We start from the raw sequence: 21,763 nt of genomic DNA, 5'->3' as shown, positions 1-21,763 counted from the left end.
ACACACCCCCAGTATCTACCAGTAGGGCTGGGCGATATGGACAAAATCAAATATCACGATATCTTTGACCAAATACCTCAATACCTATGGAGGTATCAATGAGATTTTTGCTTTATAATGTGGATATAATGATGGGTAAAGGCAAATAGAAGAGCTAAAACAGTCTCGTAAGTTGAGAAAATGATCTTCTTAAATCACAACACCATTTCACAATATTACAGTATCCAAAATCTAAGACGATATCTAGTCTCATATCACGATATCGATGTAATGTTCGTATATATTGCACTACACTATCCACCAGTCATGAACAGTCTGAAGACAGCTCTGCTGACAGACTCAGCGGACCATTTTCTAGGAAGGCACATATGTACCGCAGTGTTTGAACAGCTTCAGTAAATCCATGTGTTTCCCCCCACCTTCATTATCATCATAATAAAAGTGTCTGAAAAGCAAAGTTACAGAAGAATGTAGACACCTCACTTTCTGCTTTGTACTATCATCAATCACCATGGAGCTTTTTTTCTCTCCTTCTCTTACAACATGGTTGAAGCCATCGTAAAATTAAAAAAAAAAAAAAAAAAATGACATGCATATTTAATTTCATTCTCCACTGGTTTACACAAAGGAAACTGCCACCCTTCAGGACACCTTTCGGAAAAGTCTCTATTAAATCTGAGTCAGCTGGGAGAAAAAAAAAGAAAGAAAGATTTCATGAGTGAAAAAACTATCTAAATTATTGCCAGGCTTCAAATGAAGTGCTGTTTATCTTCCCAAGCAGCCAATGTGTTGTTTTACTTCTTAGTCACAGCTTGGATGGCAATCAGGATCGGTCAACCAGGACGCTATCAGCAGCAGTCACTCTGCAATGACAAACTACAGCTCTACACTCCCAAGCATGGGCATTATTCTCAACACACTGCTCACCCCTATCAGAAAACAAGGCAGGTTTTATGGCTGCTAGAAAAGGTGGTAAACATAACAAAGCACGCAGCTCCCTGGAATTTAATGTGTTCGGTCAAAAGACAGAGTATAGATATCAAAGGCCAGGCCTTGCAGGAAAAAAAAGCTATCCTCATAATGTAGAAAACAGAGGCACTGGCCATACACAAGTGATTTATAGTGTTTTTTTTGTGTTGCTTTCTCTCTGAACCTAGAGCATCCAGGGAGCACTGTGAATGCAACAGGGAGAGGGGGGGGGAGTGCAGTTCGTCTCCCCAATGTCACTGAGAGACGATATGCAGGTACATAAACAAGTTCACAAAGAAAAAAGATGAAACTGATACAGTGATTCTGATTGTGGTGTCAGGTTTTTTTTTTTTTATGGAGTAAATTAAAAGACTTCCAAATGACTGTTCTCTGTGATCAAATTGAGGCTGCACAGTCACAGTGCACTGAAGTTGACTCTGGTACTCTGGTTACCTCAGTGATCTAATTATCACACGAGCCGGTATCACATACTCTCCATAACAAATGTCTCGAGCTGCATGTGTCGGCTCATATTTAGCCTCTACCTCTCCATCCGTGTGTGGCTAATCCGTCACCTAGCCAGAGAGAGTAAAACACATCCAATTGATTTCTTCCTGGTTTACATATTTACACACACACTCATGCAATTAGGAGCACATTTATCGATGGTTTCGGCACCGCTGGGAGCCCTGCAGTGCAGCCCACTCCAATAAATCTCCCAGTCCTACGGTTGCCAGCGGGCAAGATTGATAAACCTCACACAAAAATGGACTGGGAATACTCTGAGCTTCAGGGTAAGAGAGTTCTAAGTCACTAAAATTGACCCATGGTGTTCATACTGGGAGATAAAAACTATTTATTTATCATAAAGATGTTTTAAACAATGCTTTAAACCAGCTTTCCTCTGTAAAAACATCCCTCAAGTGAGTAAAAGTACTTTGGAGAGAGTAAGGGTGGACAAATTAAATTAAACTGTAATTTATTAGCAGATAAGTTGTTTTGCTTTGTGATCAAACTGAAATTTCATCACAGCAGAGACTCATAGTTTCCTCAGCGTATCTTAAATTCTGATCTATGTGTCTGACTCCGCAGACCTCCACTTTGAGCAGTTTAACTTCATCATCTGGGTATCATATTATATGTGTGCCATGCTGCCCCCAACAGGCTCTCTGAAAAATGCATCAGTCGTCTGATGAGTCCCACAGCATCCAACTAGAACTGAAACCACACATAACAACACAACTTAGCCTCACACACACACTGCTCCCTCAACAGCTAAGCAGGATATATATAAAAAATAAAAAAAAAACAATCACAAGATTAAAACCAGCTTACTCTACATATTAATGAGATTGTTTAAAAGCAACTCTAATTGTATTGACAGCATGGACCAACCTCAGACTGGACATCCATTATCTATACATTGATTGGCATGAATATAGACCAATGCGCCTTTTTCCACATGGATAATGCAAGCAGAAATAACCCCTTTAGGGGCTAAATTAGACTCTGAATGTTAAGTCCCCCCCCCCCCCCCCCCCCCCCCCCCCCCCCCCCCCCCCCCCCCCCCCCGGCAGTCTACGACCATTACACTGAAGGTGAAACTCTGCACTATTATTTCAGTAATTCTAATAAGTCAAATCACTATCTGGTGCTAATCCCAGAACTTTTTTCCTTTCACAGAGCTTTGAATAGACCTACTGCAAATGAAAGCTGACTGTGTATGAATATCATTAATTTGAATAGAAGTGCTGAATGGGAAAGTTTGCATCAATCAACCAGTAGATTAAAGTGACAAACACTTTTCAGACACATCCTGACACAGAGCGCGTGCAGTTGAAACAGCTATTTACAAAAAACAATGACAGCTTGTGAAACGGATTTTTTTTTTTTTCATGGCTGTGATTTCATTAAAATGTCTGTTGCGCTGGCACACAGACAGTTCTACATAAATACAATGTGTTTTATTACCTATTCATTTTTTTTTTACTACAGTGAAATTAAAGTGAAGAGGAAAATAGAGCCAACAGAATACCTGTCATACACAAGCTGCTGTATAGATGCTGGCTATGACATGTGGGATTTGTTTTTGCGCTTAAGCTGAAAAACATGGAATGAAAAGCAGTCCACGCACCACATATAAGTCATAATGAGCATTTTAGGCAAGTAACTACACTTTAAGGTGACTGTAGCCAATGTCCACATGGTCACTGGGGCATTAGGGATAAAGTTCACGGTGAAATACTGACTGGTATGTCTTACGGAGTGGCCGCGCGACCAGTAGCGCACGGTGACACTTTGATGCGTGAATCCCTTGAGGTTAATCACATTAGACAACAACTTATCAAGATAAAGTTAGACACACAAACAGTGTACTCTAAACTTGTGGTCATGTCAATCGTGGCGCAAAGACCAGATGAGTTGCTCCGGTGCCCGTGTATAGCGCACCTGCTCGTTGCGCACGGCAGCTCCAAAAAGGTGAGATAAACTGTGACATTCATTTGACTGCTGATCAAATGAGAGACAAAATTAATTTTCCTAAATGCATGCTGTAAGGTTTTAAGCGCATTTTGTCTTTGAAAAATCCGCCCTCTAATAACTTGCATACTTTAACACCGTTACATATGCTCGAATTTACACCATAAATATAATACAAGCTTACAGGCAAAAATTCCAGTTCAAGTGCCAGAAAAAAATAGCGGTCAAACTGAGTTTAAGTGCATCAACCCTGCACTTCGTCAACCAGGCTATGGCATAACAACAGGCAAATGTTCTGTACGTGCAAACATCTCCAGGTAATCCTCCTTACCTTTAAAAACTTCCCCTCGGGCGGACAACAGCAGGGTTATTGCAGCAAACAAGCAATTGATAACTTTATCCATGTCGGCAGCACCGTCGTATAGCGTTAACCCCCCAGCTGCGGGGTTAACTGGGAACTCTTCTTTCTTTAATGCAACTTGAATCCTACCTATACTTTTAAGATTGTTGTATCTAAAGTCTTCGCCCCTGCCCTCCGATCCTTATTGCTGGTTGTCGAGGGTGAGAGGACACGATCGCCGACACGGCTGCTCCTTACCGGCTTGCTCCACACTTGGAGGAGGAATGTGAGTGAGTCCTGATTGCTGAATTACGCGTGGATTGAGTGGTCCGGCAGCTCCAGGAGAGCAGCGGCTGTGTGTGCGCTGTCTGGCCGGTAGAGGGCGCGCGTGAGACCCGCCTGTGTGAATGAGGAGACAGTCGGAGGTGTCCCCCTCCTCCTCCTCCTGCCTCTATTTGCGTTTATTTGGACCAGCTGTGGAGATTGAAGGTAGTTGAGGTAAAGTAATACTGATAACATGGAGTAAGCAAAAAGCTGTGAGCTTTCAAACCAACCAGCCATAATTAATTTACAGTAGTACCCTAAGCAAGCATTAATCAGTAGTCATATGATATGTTCTGATACATCCTATGACCACCAGCGTGTGATCTCTAATATTAACATACATATTTTCCTCTTTAATCTTGTTTTTTTTTTCTCCATTGGTTTTATTTACTCTGTATCTTTAAATATACAGTATGTTATCCGATAAAGATGTTACTTGTTACTGTTTGAGGTCAACTGAACTCCAGAGAATTCAACTCCCTGTTAAACATCATATCATCATCATAACATCCAACAACAGAAAATCAAATCAAACCAATCATTATTTGGGGTTCGGTAGGGCAATATATTTATCAAACTGTTGACGAAGATCATGCGTTATGATCAAAAGCTGCCGAACAGGTTCTAAATGAACCTTCTGGTAAGATTGTTTTCTCAAATGCTGTTTCTATGGTATGAACTTTGAACTCCAGCTTTTTGAGAAGTCTTCCTCTTAAAATTTGACAGTAATCTGAACTTTTTAGACCTCATACACCTCATATGAAGATGATGCCTTCTATTATATGATGTAGTTGGGTCTAATGTCAGCCTTTGGGAAAACCTTAACACATAGTGGCTTCTGTCCCCCAGAAAGTAATGAAATAATGTTAAAGTATATGGATCATTATTCAAGTTTCAGTTATGCCGAGGTGGTGATTTTGCTAATAACTACACTTAATTAAGTAAATAAGCCGTTGTCATGCTCAACTTGACGCTTTAATTTATGAACTTAATAAACTTAATATAACTTAACTTAAAATCTGCCAGCTGGCTTCTTAATCATAGTTCACCTTGTGTGTCCTCTCTGATTATTGATCCTATAAGTAAAAACACAGGCTGACATTCAAGAGAACTTCATTGGTTGACCTGGCAAAAACAGATCTGCATCATCACTCACGTTTTTTTTTTTTTTTTTTTCCAGCTTCGATGAATCAATAATGATGCCCTGCTCTTATATATGCAAACATTTGTTCAAAATGAGTCGTATCTTAGACGGCAAGTGCAAACAACGACGGGATATCCTCACAGCAATATCAAACAGAGGGATGGAGAAACAACTAATGACAAAGTCAGCCAATGTCATTCCCTTATTGTTTTTGCATGCATAAACACACATTTCACTTGTAACAGCACTTTTCATGGCTAATTAAAATGCAGGCAGATTGACATGAGTCCACATTTAGTCTTATAATGACCTTGTGTTGTCAAGGATATATAGCTGCACTCAATGTTTTTTCTACATAAGCGCACCAAACAATGACTGAAGCATTTCATAGAAACACCACACGCCTCTTTGTGGTCTTTAGGTATTGTCTTGGCTGCGGCAGTTATGTTGCCAGGAATGTGTGAATACCCATCTGAGCAAAGCTGTCATGGGGATTGGAGAGAGTGTAAACTCCTCCGATTGGATGGACTGACAGATGGATAACATCATTGTTTGCGCTCACAAATGCTCAGAGAAAGAGAGAGAGAAAGAGAGTGTGTTTGTGAGAGTGTGATTGAGGGGTGTGTTTCAGTGGTACTCCATAAACACAGTGCTCAGTCATGTCCGACAAATACATCATAATGATATTCTGCTTTTACTGAGTGGTGATGGTAAAAACAAGACCATGTATCAATTACATCATCAAAAATAATGTATATGTGGCTGCCACTTTTTTTTTTCTCTTTTTTTTTACCCAGTAACCTTTCAAAAGCTGACTTTCATCACATTCTCAAAGCGAGACACAGACAAGCTGACATTACACTGATTGGAAAGGAGAAAGTGCCTCCAAAATTGATGCCAGACCAGGATCAAAAGATTCCATATTTAGGCCTCAAAGGTTATGGAAGCGGCCTGTCGTTTCAGTGACTCACCGCTGCGGATTTCTGAACAACATTCTGAGCTATCGAAAAGGTGATTTGATCATGGAGAGCCGCCATCAGCCATGGAAGAACCTGATGGCCTGCAGCTAATCTTTTCTCCTTCATATGTCTCCCTGCGGGGGACAGTTTAAATCAGTTAAATATATGAATTATGACACACAGTAATTGTCATGAGTGGCAGTATAATGCTGTTTGTCAATAAATGCCAATCACCTCACCCGAAGTGAAGCGTCTCAGTGTGACTGAATAAATCACCGAACTTAAACTGTACTACAAAGAAAGACTTATTTAGCGTCTCCTCATGTGGCTGCCAGACAACAGTGGTTTTGCTATATAATGCCATTGTGATTATCCCATGCCTTGATTGTCAAATGCTCAATATGGGATTGATTAGCTGTCCTTCATTATAAGAAGTCACTGGCTGCTAGTGATGCTAAACTGTTTTCTAAGCTGTGACTTGATAAATGTAAAATACCTTTGAATGAGGAACACGGGCACCAGTCTGTGCTCACCCAGTTGTTATATCTCACGCTGTGTGTCATTATAAAGAAAAGTTATCTGAGCGCACAGCAGTTGAATAGGGTATGCAAATCCCACAAAGCCTGCTTACTGCAGTCATGGGTGATCCCCAGCGTACAGCTGACCATAAAGTGAGTGAATGCCTTTCACTGCAAGGATGTTGATTTTCAAGCAAATGATCAATCCAGTTAAACACTGTACTGGTTAATGTGCGTTTTACATAACTGTACACAAGAGAATACTTCATCACTCTGGATATTGAGTTGCAACCGAGTTTTAACATTTATTACAGATTGAAAATGTCTATTTCTATGTATATAATGTCTATTTTATGTTAACACAAGCAGACAAAGTCATTGTATTGTCACTGGTGTAGTAACATCCCCACACAACACATACCTGAATTCAGGTCATCTGACTCACACTGATGCAATATCTTTATAGGTGCTTCATTTGACAACATGTCCCATGATCGCTATCTAGGACAAAGACTTATTCAGGATAGGTTCATCTATCATGAATGTGTGTGTGAGTGTGTGTGTGTGTGTGTGTTTGTGTGTGTGTGAGGGACACAGACACACACACACACACACACACACACACACACACACACACACACACACACACAAACACACACAGAGATGGTGAGTGGAGAAGCGCAGTATGAGTGATGTAGTAACAAGCATACACCAACAGAGGTCACTTTTCTTTCTTTTATTTAGCTCTACTTTCTGTCACTGACTGATAATTAATGTGTATGACCTTGTTAAAGGTGTTGACATACATGTAAACCTCCATTAATATCTGAGCAGCCAAGTTGACACAACTTCAGTTTTATTTACAGGAGGAACCTGGTGGTGAACTAACTAGAAATTAGCTGTATGCATACAATTACACAGGATCAAACACACATTTATCCAACACATAACAATGCTCAGTAGTTGTCAGAGTAGTTACAGAATTATATGTGTGTGTCAACTTAGCAACGGTCTAGTGCTGTAACCAGTCAACTCGTACAGTGCAAGAACGGAATATGAGTGAACTGCAAGAGGGATCACTAATCATTCAGAATAAAGCCTCCTCACTTCTCTTTAACCCTCCTGTTGTCCTCGAGTCGAGGAAGGAAGGAAGGGAGGAAGGGGGGAGGGAGGAAAGGAGGGAGGAAGAAGGAAGGAAAGGAGGGAGGGAGGGAGGAAAGAAGGAAGGAAAGGAAGGTAGGAGGGAGGGAGGAAAGAAGGTAGGAAAGAAGGAAGGAGGGAGAAAGGGAGAAAGGAAAAGAGGAAGGGAGGAAGGATGGAAGGAAGGAAGGAAGGAAGGACAGAGGAAAAAAGGAAGGGAGGTAGGTAGGGGGAGGAAAGAAAGAGAGATGCAGGGAGGGAGGAAGGAAAGGAAGGAAGGAGGGAAGGAAAGAAGGAGGGAGGTAGGAAGGAAGGACAGAAGGAAGGAAGAAAGGGGGATGGAGAAAGGAAAGAAGGAAGGGAGGAGAGAGAGAAAGAGAAGGAGGGAGGGAGGAAGGAAGGAAAGAAGGGGGATAGAGGAAGGAATAAAGGAAGGGAGGAGAGAGAGAGGGAGGAAGGAGGGAGGGAGAAAGGACAGAAGGAGGAAGGAAGGAAGGGACGAAAGAAGGAACAGTCAAAACAGACGGGGTCAATTTGACCCGGGAGGACGACACAAAGGTTAATACTAAAATGATTACAAAGAATTGCTGTTGGAAAATGAGCAGGTTAATGTGCTAACGTAATGTTCTGGACTTATATTTGATTAATATATTTGACAGTTAATTCAGAACCAGATTCAGAAAAAAAGCAGATACAACTGGTCACAAAGATCACAGTGGTCACTTGACAATAGGGCTATGTGATGTGATTAAAAGCAATATCACAATATTAACAAGATATCATTTCTCATAGTGATATAAGGTATATTGCAAAATGGAAAATTGGTTCAAAACCTCACATTAAAACTGATGTTGATATCAATAAAATATTTGTTTTGCATTAAGAAAAATCACATTCTAACAAAAACTGAAATTAAACCAAGCTTCTTTTTTTTTAGTCGTTAAGTAGAATTTGAGAACATTATTTTATATTATAATGACAGCACACTCATATGATTGCAATATTATTTCACTAGAAAAACAATAATACTAAGAATAGTAAACTGGTTTCATATATGGCAGAAGATACCAGAGCAAGATGACTGTGTAAACATTCTCTGTGCTACATGATGCTGCAAAGTTCTTGTTATGGCATTATCTAAACACCTTCACAGTTTTGTACATTGGTTAAAACTACAAAAAATGTTTTAAACTGCTTGGGGACGAGGAGAGTTTAGGGACATCATAGCAAAAGCTCATACTACTTTATTGATATTCATTTAACATCATGTTGCCCTTTATATAATACGTGGAGTGTTAGGGTAAATGCAGGACTAACGTAAATCCATAAGGGTTGTATTTAAATGATTTAAAATGAATAAAGTGTCCCATACTTTTCCACACATGATGAGATATTTTCTATGATATCATAGAAGTTTTTTCTGTCACTGCTTTCAATGTCTACTTTCGAACAAACTCAGAGGAGCTGCCACCCAGCAGCACCACTCCTATCTGATGGAGTGGAACAACATTTAATCAGAGACTAAGTCCCTGTTGTGTTTTGGTTTGTTTATTTTTGCAGATCTTAAGCCCCCCCCCCCCCCCCCCCCCCTGCTGTTCTTTCCACTGACTTTACACACCCGATCCTCATGACCTGAATGCAACAAAGAGAGCGGTGATCTGCAGTTGAACTTACCCCGTGCTCCCGTCACTGCCTTTACTGTGGATTAATAAATGTTTACACATGACACAGCAGTTTCTAGTTGTTTATTTATAACCAAATGTTTGTATTACATTTAAATAAAATACAGGAAAATCTATTCTGTAATATTAAGAATAATGAATGGTCATTTTGCTTGAGTGACAGTATCTCTAGACAGACAGTTTGTGGTAAGAAGGGAGCATGACTACCATGTGCCAGGGGTCGGCTTTGGTGCCACAACACATTATGGTACACTCTTTTAGACACAGGCACACACATACACACACACACGCACACACACACACACACACACACGCACACGCACAGTGGTAGTCCCTCACGTGGGCTTGAGGTAGTTGTAGAGGGCACTGAGCCCTCCTCGCAGAACCTCCTTAATAGGCTTGAGGAGGGGGTTATGGATAATATGAAGTCCTTTATCCATAGGATGGCAGGCCAACTTCCCGAGCCTGCTCAGCAGATACAGTTCCACCGGCACATTTTGCAGCTCATTGAAGTCAACATTGAGGAGTTCTAAAGACTCCAGAAAGCACAGAGTCTTGGGCAATGTGTGGATACTATTTCCCTCGACGATAAGGATCTTCAGATTAACTAAGTCCTGGATCTGGTCTGCAATGGTCTCCAGACGGTTGCAGGCCAGGTGGAGGAAAACCAGGCCCTTCATGTTGTAGACACAGGTGGGGATGTGAGTAATGCGGTTGTGACTAAGGTTAAGTTTGGTCAGATTGTGCATGGCCGCCAAGCTGCCAGGGAGGCTTGTGATCTGGTTGTTGGCCAGGCTGAGCACCTCCAAGCAGGTGCAGGAGCCCAGCTCCTCAGGGACCTCTCTCAGACGGTTGCGACAGGCGAATAGCACACGCAGCTTCTTTAGGAGGCCGATCTCAGGCGGGAGGCTAGTCAGATTGTTGCCCCACAGGTTGAGGATCACCAGATTGTTCAGAGCACTCAGGGCAGGGGGAAGGGAGCACAGGCAGTTCATGGACAAGTTTAGCTTCTGCAGCTCTCGCAGCTCCCACAGCTCTGCGGGAGTCTCACCCAGCCCCCGCATGGCAAGACTCAGCGTGCTGTAGCCAAAGTGTACCGTGGTGTTTTTGCGGATCCTCTCAGCAGCCGATGACAGGCTGGGCTGGTCGTCTCTAATAGCACTCTTCCTTCTTTGACTCACACTCACCTCATTCAGCTCCTTGTTAGAGAAACTGTGAGATTGCTTCCCACCCATTGTCCTCGCAGTACTGTTGATTCTATTGCCTATAACGCGATGTCAGCATGTGATTATCTGAATCACCAACACTTAGAGCATTGAGGGGGACTGCTAAAGATAATGGCTGCTGATTGATCTCCAGGGTTCTTGAAAGAGCCACACAGAACATGATCAGTTCCAGTGGCACTGTGGTGTCTGGTTGTTGTTGTTGTTGAACTCCTGATGTTTGGCAGCAGTAGCACTGAATCCTGGCTGGTCTTTCTCACCGTGCTGCGTTGCAGGGTGTTGTAACAGAGCAATATGGGGGCTTGTGGTCTGTGAAACAGACCAACTGCCTGTCTTACTGAATTTCATTCCCCAGCTGGTCCTGTCACTTTTCAAGTCCACAGATAGCACCCTGCTCCCCACCCACACTATGCGGGGGGCAGGACAGGGGCTAGGATGCTGTGTGAGCTCAATCAGTTGAGGTCACTGCCATGATCTCATAGTTTAACACACAGAAAAGCACTGCTGCACATGCATGCTGTACCACTTGGCACATGACCATGTTTATTTTGTTGTTATGTTCAACTGCTATGTATTATAAGTGTGTTATATTTTGCATTAAAAATAATTCAGATATTTAACATACTACCTCTGGCTGACAATAATCTCTTCACACTTTTTTCCCCCTCACAGCCTCTGTGCCTTTGTGTGTGTTCTTTTGTCCCATCTTTAATATGGCACCAAGCTGGCAGCCGTGAAAACACTGAATCATCTCTCAAAAAAGTAACAGTTCTTAGAGGCATTAGCAAAACCTTATGCACAGACATGTGCTGGTTTAATCTCAAGTGCGAAAGGACATGGAACGTTCCAGTAGGTTCGTAGAAAACTCTACAGTTGTTCAAAATCTCATTCATCTGTCCTCAAGGGGTGAAACTCTCTTTATGTAAAAGTGCATTTACATTTAACACTTTGTCTTTCCCCCAAGCAACTTACACAATGAGGTAAAAGGGTTCTTATGCTTTTTCCCAACAGAGTTCTTTAAGTATCTTTCAAGCAGCCTTCATTGAAAGCTTTTGTTCCACTTACTTTCAGCAATATTTTTCACTTTTAAGTTTGATTCTTGTGATGATGACTTATAGGAAAAGACGACGGTGATCTAAAATGTATTTTTGAGCAAGTTGGTAATCCATCAATCCACTCTCCATATTTGCTTATCCTATTTTAGATTTGCTAAGCCTTGGTTACAAACGCATTTGCACCTACAGGCAATTTAGAGATTCAGTTTCACATAACCTGCTTGTCTTTGGACTGCGGAAGGAAACTGGAGAGCTCAGGGGAAAGCCATGAAGGCATGGGAAGAACCTGTGAATTCCACATAGAAAGGTAGAGATTACTTCTTTTCCCCATGTTGATTAGGTTTCATTCATACTCAACCTTGTCTTGATGTGAGTGCTAAACACAGCACGACAAGTATTTTGAATTTTTGAAGTCTGTCCTTAAATAATATTCAGGTGCCCAAAGTGAACATTGTAAGTGACAGGGAACAAAATTATTCTTTACTTTCACCTGCCCAAACTAGTCAAGTAGATATCTTTCAAACTTACTGTCTTTTATATGCCAAATTCAATCTTTTTGTTACATTCATTCCACTGCAGCTGAACATGAATATACTTTAGTATTCAACGCCTTCTATCTTTTGATCATGAAATAAGATAAGAAAACAACTGCACAAAATATACTTTAACGGGGAAGAAAAAGGTGAGAAACCCCAGAAAGAACAGCAGACGAGGGATTTGTCTTCCAGGACCGACAGACATGTGATAAGTGTAAAATGTACAGCATGTACGTTTCAGCATGTACACTGAGCTGCTGTATTTATAATTTATGGGTCTAGATATAGCTCTCTGATATGTGTTAAACAACATTTAAATACAATTGTAATTTTGTCAAATAAAGACAAAAAAATAAACCCTATACTTTCATTCATATTTACTTTATTTTCTCAATGTTGTTATTCAAGTGATTAACATGATTTTTGCAACATGAGAAGTCTACAGTCATGAGCTGTGAAAACTTTGTAATAATGTTAGGGGTGTAAATGGGACCTTGGACTTGATCCACTTTCCTAAACAGACTTACAGAGTCTGACCAGGACTTGGCGTGGCCTTAGTCATCAGTCTTCTCCCCGTCCAGTAATCAAAGTACTTGGATGACAGTTAGCAGTGATATCCAACTCTGGGGACTCAGTGCCTCTGCTCTGAGCATGGCTACATCAGCACTTATGAATGACAGGTTGAATTATGTGTTTGCTGAATTGGACACTGGAGATCAGGCTGTTTGTGTGCATTGCCCATTCAGTCAGCTGCTTGTGTAACATGTGTCATCTGGACATTTTTTAGTAAATGTTAATACCTTATCATATCATATAACTTGGTATAGAAACTGCTTTCTGGCTGACTGGTACATATCTTGTGTGAGCTTGTAAGAAACACTTCATCACAAAGTCTTTATGCAGCCTTCAGTTTTTAGTAGGGGATTTGTGTTGCTGATTTGTGTATATGTGTTCCATGGCTAATTTCACAAACAGCAGGATTGCTATATCCTGCCATCCTCTATTTACATGAAAAATGACACCTCAGCTGTAACCGTTAGAGCGTTCCCCCCCTATGTGCAAACACATCCCCGGAGTGGCAACACGAGGCTCAGAACACATGCTGTCAAATATGCAGAAAAACCTTGGCTTCATATGCATATCCCTCATTATGGGTTAACCGTGGCACTGAAATACCTGAAAAAAGCTGAGGTGGAGGGACAGATGGAGGGAGGGGGTGGGATAGAAGCTAGATAGGTAGGTGGATGAATGGACAGGGAATAATGTTCATTCTGTGAAAGAGAGATGTCATCATGACAAACCTCTCCATAACACACCATTGCCCATCACTTCATCATAATCTTGCAAGGCATGAATCTTCATTAAATGCTCCTTTTTTATCCCATGCATGCTTTTTTTTTCTAAACAAATCTCTCTTTATATCAGAGGAACAGATGTGTGGAAACAGCTTGAGATTTAAATGACAAGAAAATGGGATTCACCATTCCTCTTGCATTCACACAACACCTTAATACAGAGTCCCATTAGCACCAAATGAGGGTGAGTTATTCACTCTGAGAACAGTTACACACTCCAGTCCTCAGGGTGACAAAAATGATCTCATTTGAGACAGCTCATCTGGTTATGTGGCGCAATAATGACTCTGGATGAGCTACCTTTAGAGACTCAAGTTCAAGATATATACCATTATTACTTGTTCATTACTGTGGAGGCTCCTAGCGATGACAGATGATATATGGCCTTGCTGCCACAGAATCTGCCATAGATGTCTCTGTCCTGTTGAAATGTAACGGGTATCTGCCAAGACCTGAGGCTCTTTAGTGTCTACAGTGCAGACACATTACTCCTTGAAGCCAACACTCCTACTAAAGAATATGTTCCCTCTTTAGACAGAATATGAGACAAGATCGGGTCTGAGAGACAAGAAATGTGCATTTTGCAAGCCTATTGAGTATTCCAGACACAATTAGCACCGTGAAATGGGCATGTGAACAGGGACGGATGGCGAGCCACCTGAGCTGATAATCGTATATTATTCAGCAGGTGCAGATGTGAATATTCACACCACTGGACACTTTCCACTTTCCATTTGTGCATGCGTCCACATCTCCCCCAGTTAATGGAGTCTGTGGAAGTGGCTGCACATTTTTGTCAAAAATTGGGGATATGTCACACATTTGAATTGCCATCTGGAAATTGGCTGCAACGCTGCTCTGCCCAAACCTCCAGGTGACACAAAGGATCTACTCAGCAATGCAAATTAGCAGAGAGGAAATTTGAGGGAGTGTCCAACAAGTCTGCTTGGAGGCTGAATACGAGGCCAAGAACATTTCATTTCAATGTTTCAAATGTTCATTTGTTTACCAGATTGGACACACTGAGGTTGCCTGCGGTTGTGCAAACTGTCACCATGGAATTTATATCAAGGCAGCTTTAGCATATTCAAGTCTACTTTGAAGACAAATTGGTCCTAAAAGAGCCAGAACACAAATTCATAACAATTTTACATCGTAGAATTATTTTTTTTACCTCCTTATCAACTCCAAGTGAGGCACCTCTGCTGAGTATCTTGTAATCTGCTAATCTCTCTCCCCAGGCCACATGCCAGGTATCTGTAGTTAGATCTATAAAGAAGCAGCCAGATTCATCTTGAGATAAACTGGGACAACATGATGAATAGATAATAAAGGCACCCGAGGGAGAGCACTATCCGGGTTAACTCCACCGTATAAAGATACCATTTGGAATGATGGTCGGAATCAACAGGGAAGTGCGGCGAACAAAGCTAACTGGGCTCCAAAGTGACCAAATCAGTTCTGACTTTGCTGATGCAGCAAATTAGAGTACAAACCAATTGTGGCTGTGACAACAACAAGCAGGGTGATGAAGTACCATCGAGCAGCCTATCTGGGTCTCACCTGCCCACACTGCCACTGCTATAGGATACTGAGTGTTAAACAAAAACGGTTGTACAGTGTGCATATCGGTAATTATGGCACAGTTTTACAGTAATCATGATGAGATAAGATGTCAATGCTTTGAGATACAAATTAGATTGATTTTGAGCCCAAGCTCCGACCATGTCACTGGCTCTGCAGAAACTCCAAAGCAACAATAATAAAGTTGTCTAAACGTTCAAACAAGCATGTTTGGCATCTACTGTGTGTAGGCCAGAAATCAGCCACCATGTGGCTATTCACCTGCTATCCACCTCAGACTACAAAGGGAACACAGAGAAACCTCTGTGTGAGGGCCTGGCAGCAGCTGACTTGTGGCCATTTCACAAGGAAACAACTTTGACCATCACCAGCAATCTAATATCCAGAGACTTTAAATGGATAAGTCTAAACGTGAAAAATGAAAATAAATGAAACAAAACACATCCACCACAGAAATAGACTAATTACACAGGCAGGAGAAATTAGAACTTTTAAATAGTAATAATAAAGTTGCACTACTTGCTATTATTACAAAGGACTATGTGAAAGACACAGCTTATTGTGAAAAAACAAATGAAAGGAATATCGCCAGACTCTGCAGTTCACCTCAACTCTACAGTGCATTTCACTGTCTGTAACTTCATTGTTTTGGTTCACTCACTGCTCTCAGAAAGCTTATTTCCAGCAACCATGGGCAGCAGTTTTCCACAAAAAAAGCACCCACTGCATGCTACCTGCTCAGCACCATTTAGCCCAAGAACTAAAGATGACCATTTGCTTTTGGCTAGCTAGTCTATATGATGCAATAACTGTATTGTGCATTGTCTCTGTTAAAAAAACAGCCAGATATTCTTCAAAGGAGTTGGTGGAGACCACAGTACATATAAAAGGAAAGTGTGTAGACTTACATTCATCAGCTGGCTTGAGCATGAGTCCAGTGTCCAGTTCAATGAATGTGAATGCTCCTCTATGTAATGTGTAAACAGGCGGCTATTTCCTAACACCTTCATTTTAACAACTTGATAACTTGATAATATGTCAGTGATCTAGTTACAGCTGTTTCCACTACCATCAAGTGGCCAAAAAAAACCTCAATATTTACTGTGTTAACAACAAGCGGGTAGGCCCCGGTCTGAAAAGTGTAACCAATGCGGTAATGCCTTAAATCTGCATTCTCCCTACTGGCCACCAGGGGGCGACTCCGCTGACTATAAGGAAGTCTATGAGAAAATGACCCTTCTTCTCACTTGACTTGATTTCTTACCTCAGTAAACAGTTACCTAATGCGTTTATGGTCGCAATTGCTAGTTTCAAGTCTTCTTTAATACAGCATGATGTTCATTTTGTAAGTTATGGTCCCATTTAGAGTAAAATATACGATAAAGTAGGGTATGCTTCAGGGCGTGGCTACCTGTTGATTGACTACCACGGCGACAACATTGATAACGTGACCACGATGAGTGCAGGTGTTGCTGCCGCTATTTCACAGTGTGTCTTCTGTGCTTTAAAGTTAACCATTGACTTTAAATGCCCGATGCTAACCAAGCTAGCAGTCACCAATGTTGACGTCACAGTGACTACATCCATATTTTTTAAAAGGGTATGGTTGAAAAGCACACGTGATGCAAATTCGCGGGGTATGCAGGAGTTAGGACCTCAAAAATTAGTTTTTGACTTAATCTTAGACTTAACCTTAGATTAAAATTACTACCAGAGTTTGTTTGGAAACAGTGGCGACAACCCAGGGGGTAAATATGCAACAAACTCTTTAAGCTCTGAATAACACACTGCTTAAAACAAGAGCAATAAGAAAGCATCATAATGCACATGCCAGACAACTAAAACAAAATTAAGCACATAAGCCTGTTACAACAAAGTAATTTACAATTAGTAACAGTGCAAACACTGCATATAGAGACATGGTTGCAGTATCAAAGCAGAAATTGTCAGCCAGAGGACGCCAAGACATCGCCCACATGCAGCTCTGTGGAAGAGCAATATAACAGCCAGTAGCGGTGGCAGCATGATATTGATAAGTGACTGATCTCCAAACAAATAAACAAACACAAAGAGAAGACCCAGTAGACACATGTTATCTTAGTAAAGTGAAGGCCCGAAGACCACTCTGTGCAGAATAATCCCACACATGGCTTTGGACAGGGTCAGAACAGTCCCACGTTGTCCACAGTACTGACAGGACACTCAGTTCGTGACTTGATTTGTGCCATACAAGTTGGCAACTGAAATGATGAACATCGAGCAACTGGACCCTCAAACATAATTATAATCCTCTGCAAAGCCATCGTGTCGTGGCCTGGTCCAAGACTTCTGAATCGCTGCCCACATCTCAGATGTTTACAGTGAATTAAAAAGTAATGAAGTGAAATTAAGTAGCAATTTAGTCTAAACAAGCAAATCCTGAAGCAACATGATCATTCCTCAATGACAGTTGAGCTTATTTAATCCTATATAGCAGGGGCGGCAAGTGTTTGTGTTCAAATAATTACAAATAAGCAGTGCAACAGCAGAAAGAAGTGCGAAAGAGAGGCAGGATCACTGCCAGTTTGAGTAGACTCCCTTGTTGCTCAGCGTGTGTTGGATATATGTTGCAGTGAGTGGGGTGTGTGCACTTGAGTGTAGTAAGATGTCCGCTTAACGAAGGCCTGCTGGGTGTGTCAAGTGTGTCGAAAAAACTCATATTGCAAAGTTTTGACCACAAGTGACAGCACAAAAGTTTCAAGGCTGATGATTTTTCTGTGCATGCCACCAAAACTTGAAACAATAGGATCTGACAAGCTCTGTTCTAGAAATTAGGATGCTTGCCAGACCATCACTGCCAGCAAGCCATAAATGTTTCATGTGGTGCTGATATGGTAATCATTGGATCCCTACAATGACACCTTGTGAGAGTTGGATAACGATGGCTGTCTTTCAGGCCTGTGTGACTCTGGACACAGTCCAACAGCTGAGGCACAGCCTGAAGTGTGAATCTGCCTGTTAAAAAAAGGCTGCATTGCTTCCAGTAGGTTGATAAAAGTCTCAAAGATTAGCAACATAAAGGTGCTACGTGTGTCCCCCAGTCATCATGCAGATATACACACTTTGCTGGTGAAAGATGCCACACAAATGCATTCCTCTGAGTTTAATATGCATTCTGTTTCAGGAGGTTTGCGAGTGGGTCCAGGTGCCCGTCAGTGGCACAAACCCAGCTGGAGGATGTAGCTGACTCGCTCCACTGGCACACAGGCTGGCATACTAACAGAGCCAGGGGTGCTTTCACAGTGAGTTGAAAGAGGCTGGCGCTGGTGCCACACACCCAGGGTTCAGAAACACGAGCTCCAGCTGCATGTCCACTAGCTCGCATAGCTAAAGAAATCAGAGGCTGGAAAAATCTAAAGTGAGTTTTCAACCTGCGACATGGTTCGTGACAGGAATATCGATCTCATGACATTAGCAGTCACTCACACGACACCACCACCTTAATCACATCTGTGTCTCGTTGCACGCGAGATTCTGTGAGATTAATTGTTGGGGTGAAAAAAAAGAAATTTTCCAATCACAAGGGATGAAGCAATAAAAGGCCAACATGTCTAAAAGAGCTTAATGTATTATTTCTCTGAGGCTTGTGTAAGCCTTTTATTAAAGTGACACAATCTTGTCAGACACCTGTTGTTCCTGCTGGGGGTATTTATTGTTGGCCTATGTCAGCACACTGTAATCCCTGGATAGAACATGGCTGTATTACCAGTGTGACCTATTCTTGGTCATCATAATTTCCTGAGAGCATGTGTATATGTGTGTGTGTGAGAGAGAGAGAGGTTGAAATAGGCTGAGAAAGTAACATTGTTCATGTGTATTGGTTTGAACGTGCTTATGTGTGTGTATTTGAGTGTGTGTGTGTGTGTGTGTCTGTGTGTGTGTGTGTGTCAAGTGATGGCTGGATTGCAGGCACCCTTCAGCCATTTCAGTCGAGCTTTTTTTTTTTTTTTTTTTTTTGACACCCAATGTCATGCAGAACAAATCGCCTATTGCTGACACAGTGATTTCTTGTCTCTAGCGCTGAGAAGTGTGTGTGGAGGCAAAACAGTTGGGTCTTACTGATGGGGGAGTTGGACATTTCTGTGATTAAGTAGTAATGGTCGTGGACGTGACTGGGAAACGGGGGATTTCATTGGTCACAGGGCAGGAAAAACTGCACACCCTTGGTCCCGTGAGCTATTTTTGAGAGAGTATATAATTATGTTTTTGCTCCAAAATTCAGTAAACTGGCATTTAAGCTGTGATTTTAAAAACAACTTCAATTCTTTTCTACAAAATGCAGTTTTACAGATTCCATTATTAAGGTGAAATTAAGAATGATTGACACACATAAGTAACATTAACCCTTGCTTTCTGTCTTTTTTATAGAGCAAAGAGGAGCCCCATCATCTCACCACCTTCACCACGCCAGTCTTGAATTCCAGTGTCTGCCGATGGGCTTAACCCACTAATTGTGGCCTGACTTCCTATGGTATTGTTGCATGCCTGTGGTTTGGTTTTAGGCCAGAGTTATATTAAGACCTGGGTATTTTAACATAATGGAGTACACTATCAGCTGAGATCACCAGGGATGTGTGTAATGGGTGTAGTGTGTCTGATTTATGTGTTATTTAGGTACATTGTCTAGCTGTTTAGGGGGGTTTGAGTGAGTATGTCTGATTGTGTGGTGCAGTTTAAAAACAGGGCTCCATGAGTTTTTGAGTTGGAGCAAAATATGGAAATAAAAAGTAATTGGGATGTGATCTTTCTATGGAAATATGTAATATTATATGAACTTTTACAGATAGGTTTCTGGTGCTCTCAATGGGTATTGTGTGAGATATAAATGGTGTTATGGGGACATCTACTGGCCAAAGTATGTTATAAGTAAAAGTCCTGCCTTTTACATTTCACTCCAAGTCAAAAATGTGTTTTACTCTTTCAGTTGGATGTTTGAGCTTCACCGTGCAAAATGATGTATGTGCAGAGTTCGAAGCAAGAAGGCTGTTTTCACGTCGATCTGCTGAAGGGGTAAAGTTTCTCTGCTCTCACCTTAAATGTGAGTTTTTAAGACGTATTTTTAAAAGCATGATCTGTGACATCAAAACTAGTTTGGAAGCCAACTCTGGTCCAGTATGCAATTTACACTAGACTGATGTGGAAACTTGAAGCTTTAAGTGCACCTACACTGAAAACACTGAGTTCACAGTGAAGTAGGACACATTGTGTGTCTATTCCACTTTCCATTTTCATAGTTTCCAGATTTTTTCATGAGAGTGAAGAGGTAGTTGTTGTTTTAAGACTTTCGAACCAGGTAATTTCACTTTGTTTCCATGTCATATAGAAGTTTTTATTCAAAGTAGAGTGTTATACATGACTTTAAACCTATCTAGAGGGAATATTTGAGTGAAATGTTGATGTTTTATCAGCTAAATGTAGTGCAGTGTGTAGGGCTGGATATTGTTACTCAATACCTTTAAGGTATCGACCGAAATAAATCAATACCAAGTAGTGTCGAAACGCCTCCCGTTAAACGATACCTGCAATCGTTCCTTTTTGCACCCAGAGCTAGAAAATATGATATATATTTAATGTGACGCGTGATTGTCTGAAAGTCTTAATAATGTGAAGACTTTGAAAATGCATTTGTTTTTTAATGCCTCTATTCACATGATGTGTATTGGATGAAATAGTCAATTGGTATCGGTATTTCTTTAAAGGGTACTTGGATTGGTACTGGTATCATAATTTTATAAATGATACCCAGCCCTAACAGTGTGGTTATATATCAAAAGTAAAAGTACGCCTACTCACAATGGCCTCTTCTAGGGTGTTACTGATGGATAAATGTAAGCACGATTTTGATGTCGTAGCTGGTTGAAGTAGATCTGATTTCAAAGTTACTATTCTTGACCAAACAGATTTTAAGAAAGCAATCAAAGCTCAAGATATCTCATAGTAGCCTAATAATGTCCTGGAGCTTTTGACCATATTATATGATGCTCATCAGCAGATAGAGTTTGATGATAAATTGTCTGGTCAGCTAACAATGACAATGCCTCATATTTTATAATCTGGTGAGTTTCTAATTTAAAATCTTTATTTCTAAATAAGCAATAGACGTAAAAAAATAAATGTAGATGAGTACTGTAGAAAGTACAACAATATCAGTAATATTGTAAAGAAGAAGTAGAAAGAAAAAATATATTACATTTATCTTACAATGGTACAGTATGTACTCATTGACCTTTCACCACATTGTATTGTCATCTTTTTTATCCGTTACACACTGTAACCTAATTCTCTTATGATTGATATTTCTATACAGATGTTTGCTGTAATGTAGCTAGTATGTGTAGTAAGCTTATACTGACCACATCATTTCTATTTATGTCTCTATGGACATTAATGGGATATCACTGCATTCAATAATGGGTT

General features: G+C 41.0%; 2 protein-coding genes across 2 annotated transcripts in view; both read right to left on the bottom strand.

Moving 5' to 3' along the window:
* LOC133991268 (receptor-type tyrosine-protein phosphatase mu-like) overlaps nucleotides 1-3,851 on the bottom strand; it is a 160,752-nt gene extending 156,901 nt beyond the window's left edge. Inside the window, exon 1 of the mRNA XM_062429790.1 lies at nucleotides 3,779-3,851. Coding sequence (XP_062285774.1) covers nucleotides 3,779-3,851 — 73 coding nt within the window. The remainder of the gene's footprint in view (nucleotides 1-3,778) is intronic.
* Nucleotides 3,852-9,823: 5,972 nt separating this feature from the next.
* Nucleotides 9,824-10,789, bottom strand: LOC133991018 (leucine-rich repeat-containing protein 30-like). Its single transcript, XM_062429464.1, has one exon. The coding sequence runs from the start codon at nucleotides 10,787-10,789 to the stop codon at nucleotides 9,890-9,892; it is 900 nt and encodes a 299-aa protein (XP_062285448.1). The 3' UTR covers nucleotides 9,824-9,889.
* Between the last annotated feature and the right edge of the window lie 10,974 nt (nucleotides 10,790-21,763).

The sequence above is a fragment of the Scomber scombrus genome, chromosome 11, assembly GCF_963691925.1.
Source record: "Scomber scombrus chromosome 11, fScoSco1.1, whole genome shotgun sequence".
Classification (NCBI taxonomy): domain Eukaryota; kingdom Metazoa; phylum Chordata; class Actinopteri; order Scombriformes; family Scombridae; genus Scomber; species Scomber scombrus.
This window is presented reverse-complemented; position numbering and strand designations above follow the sequence as displayed.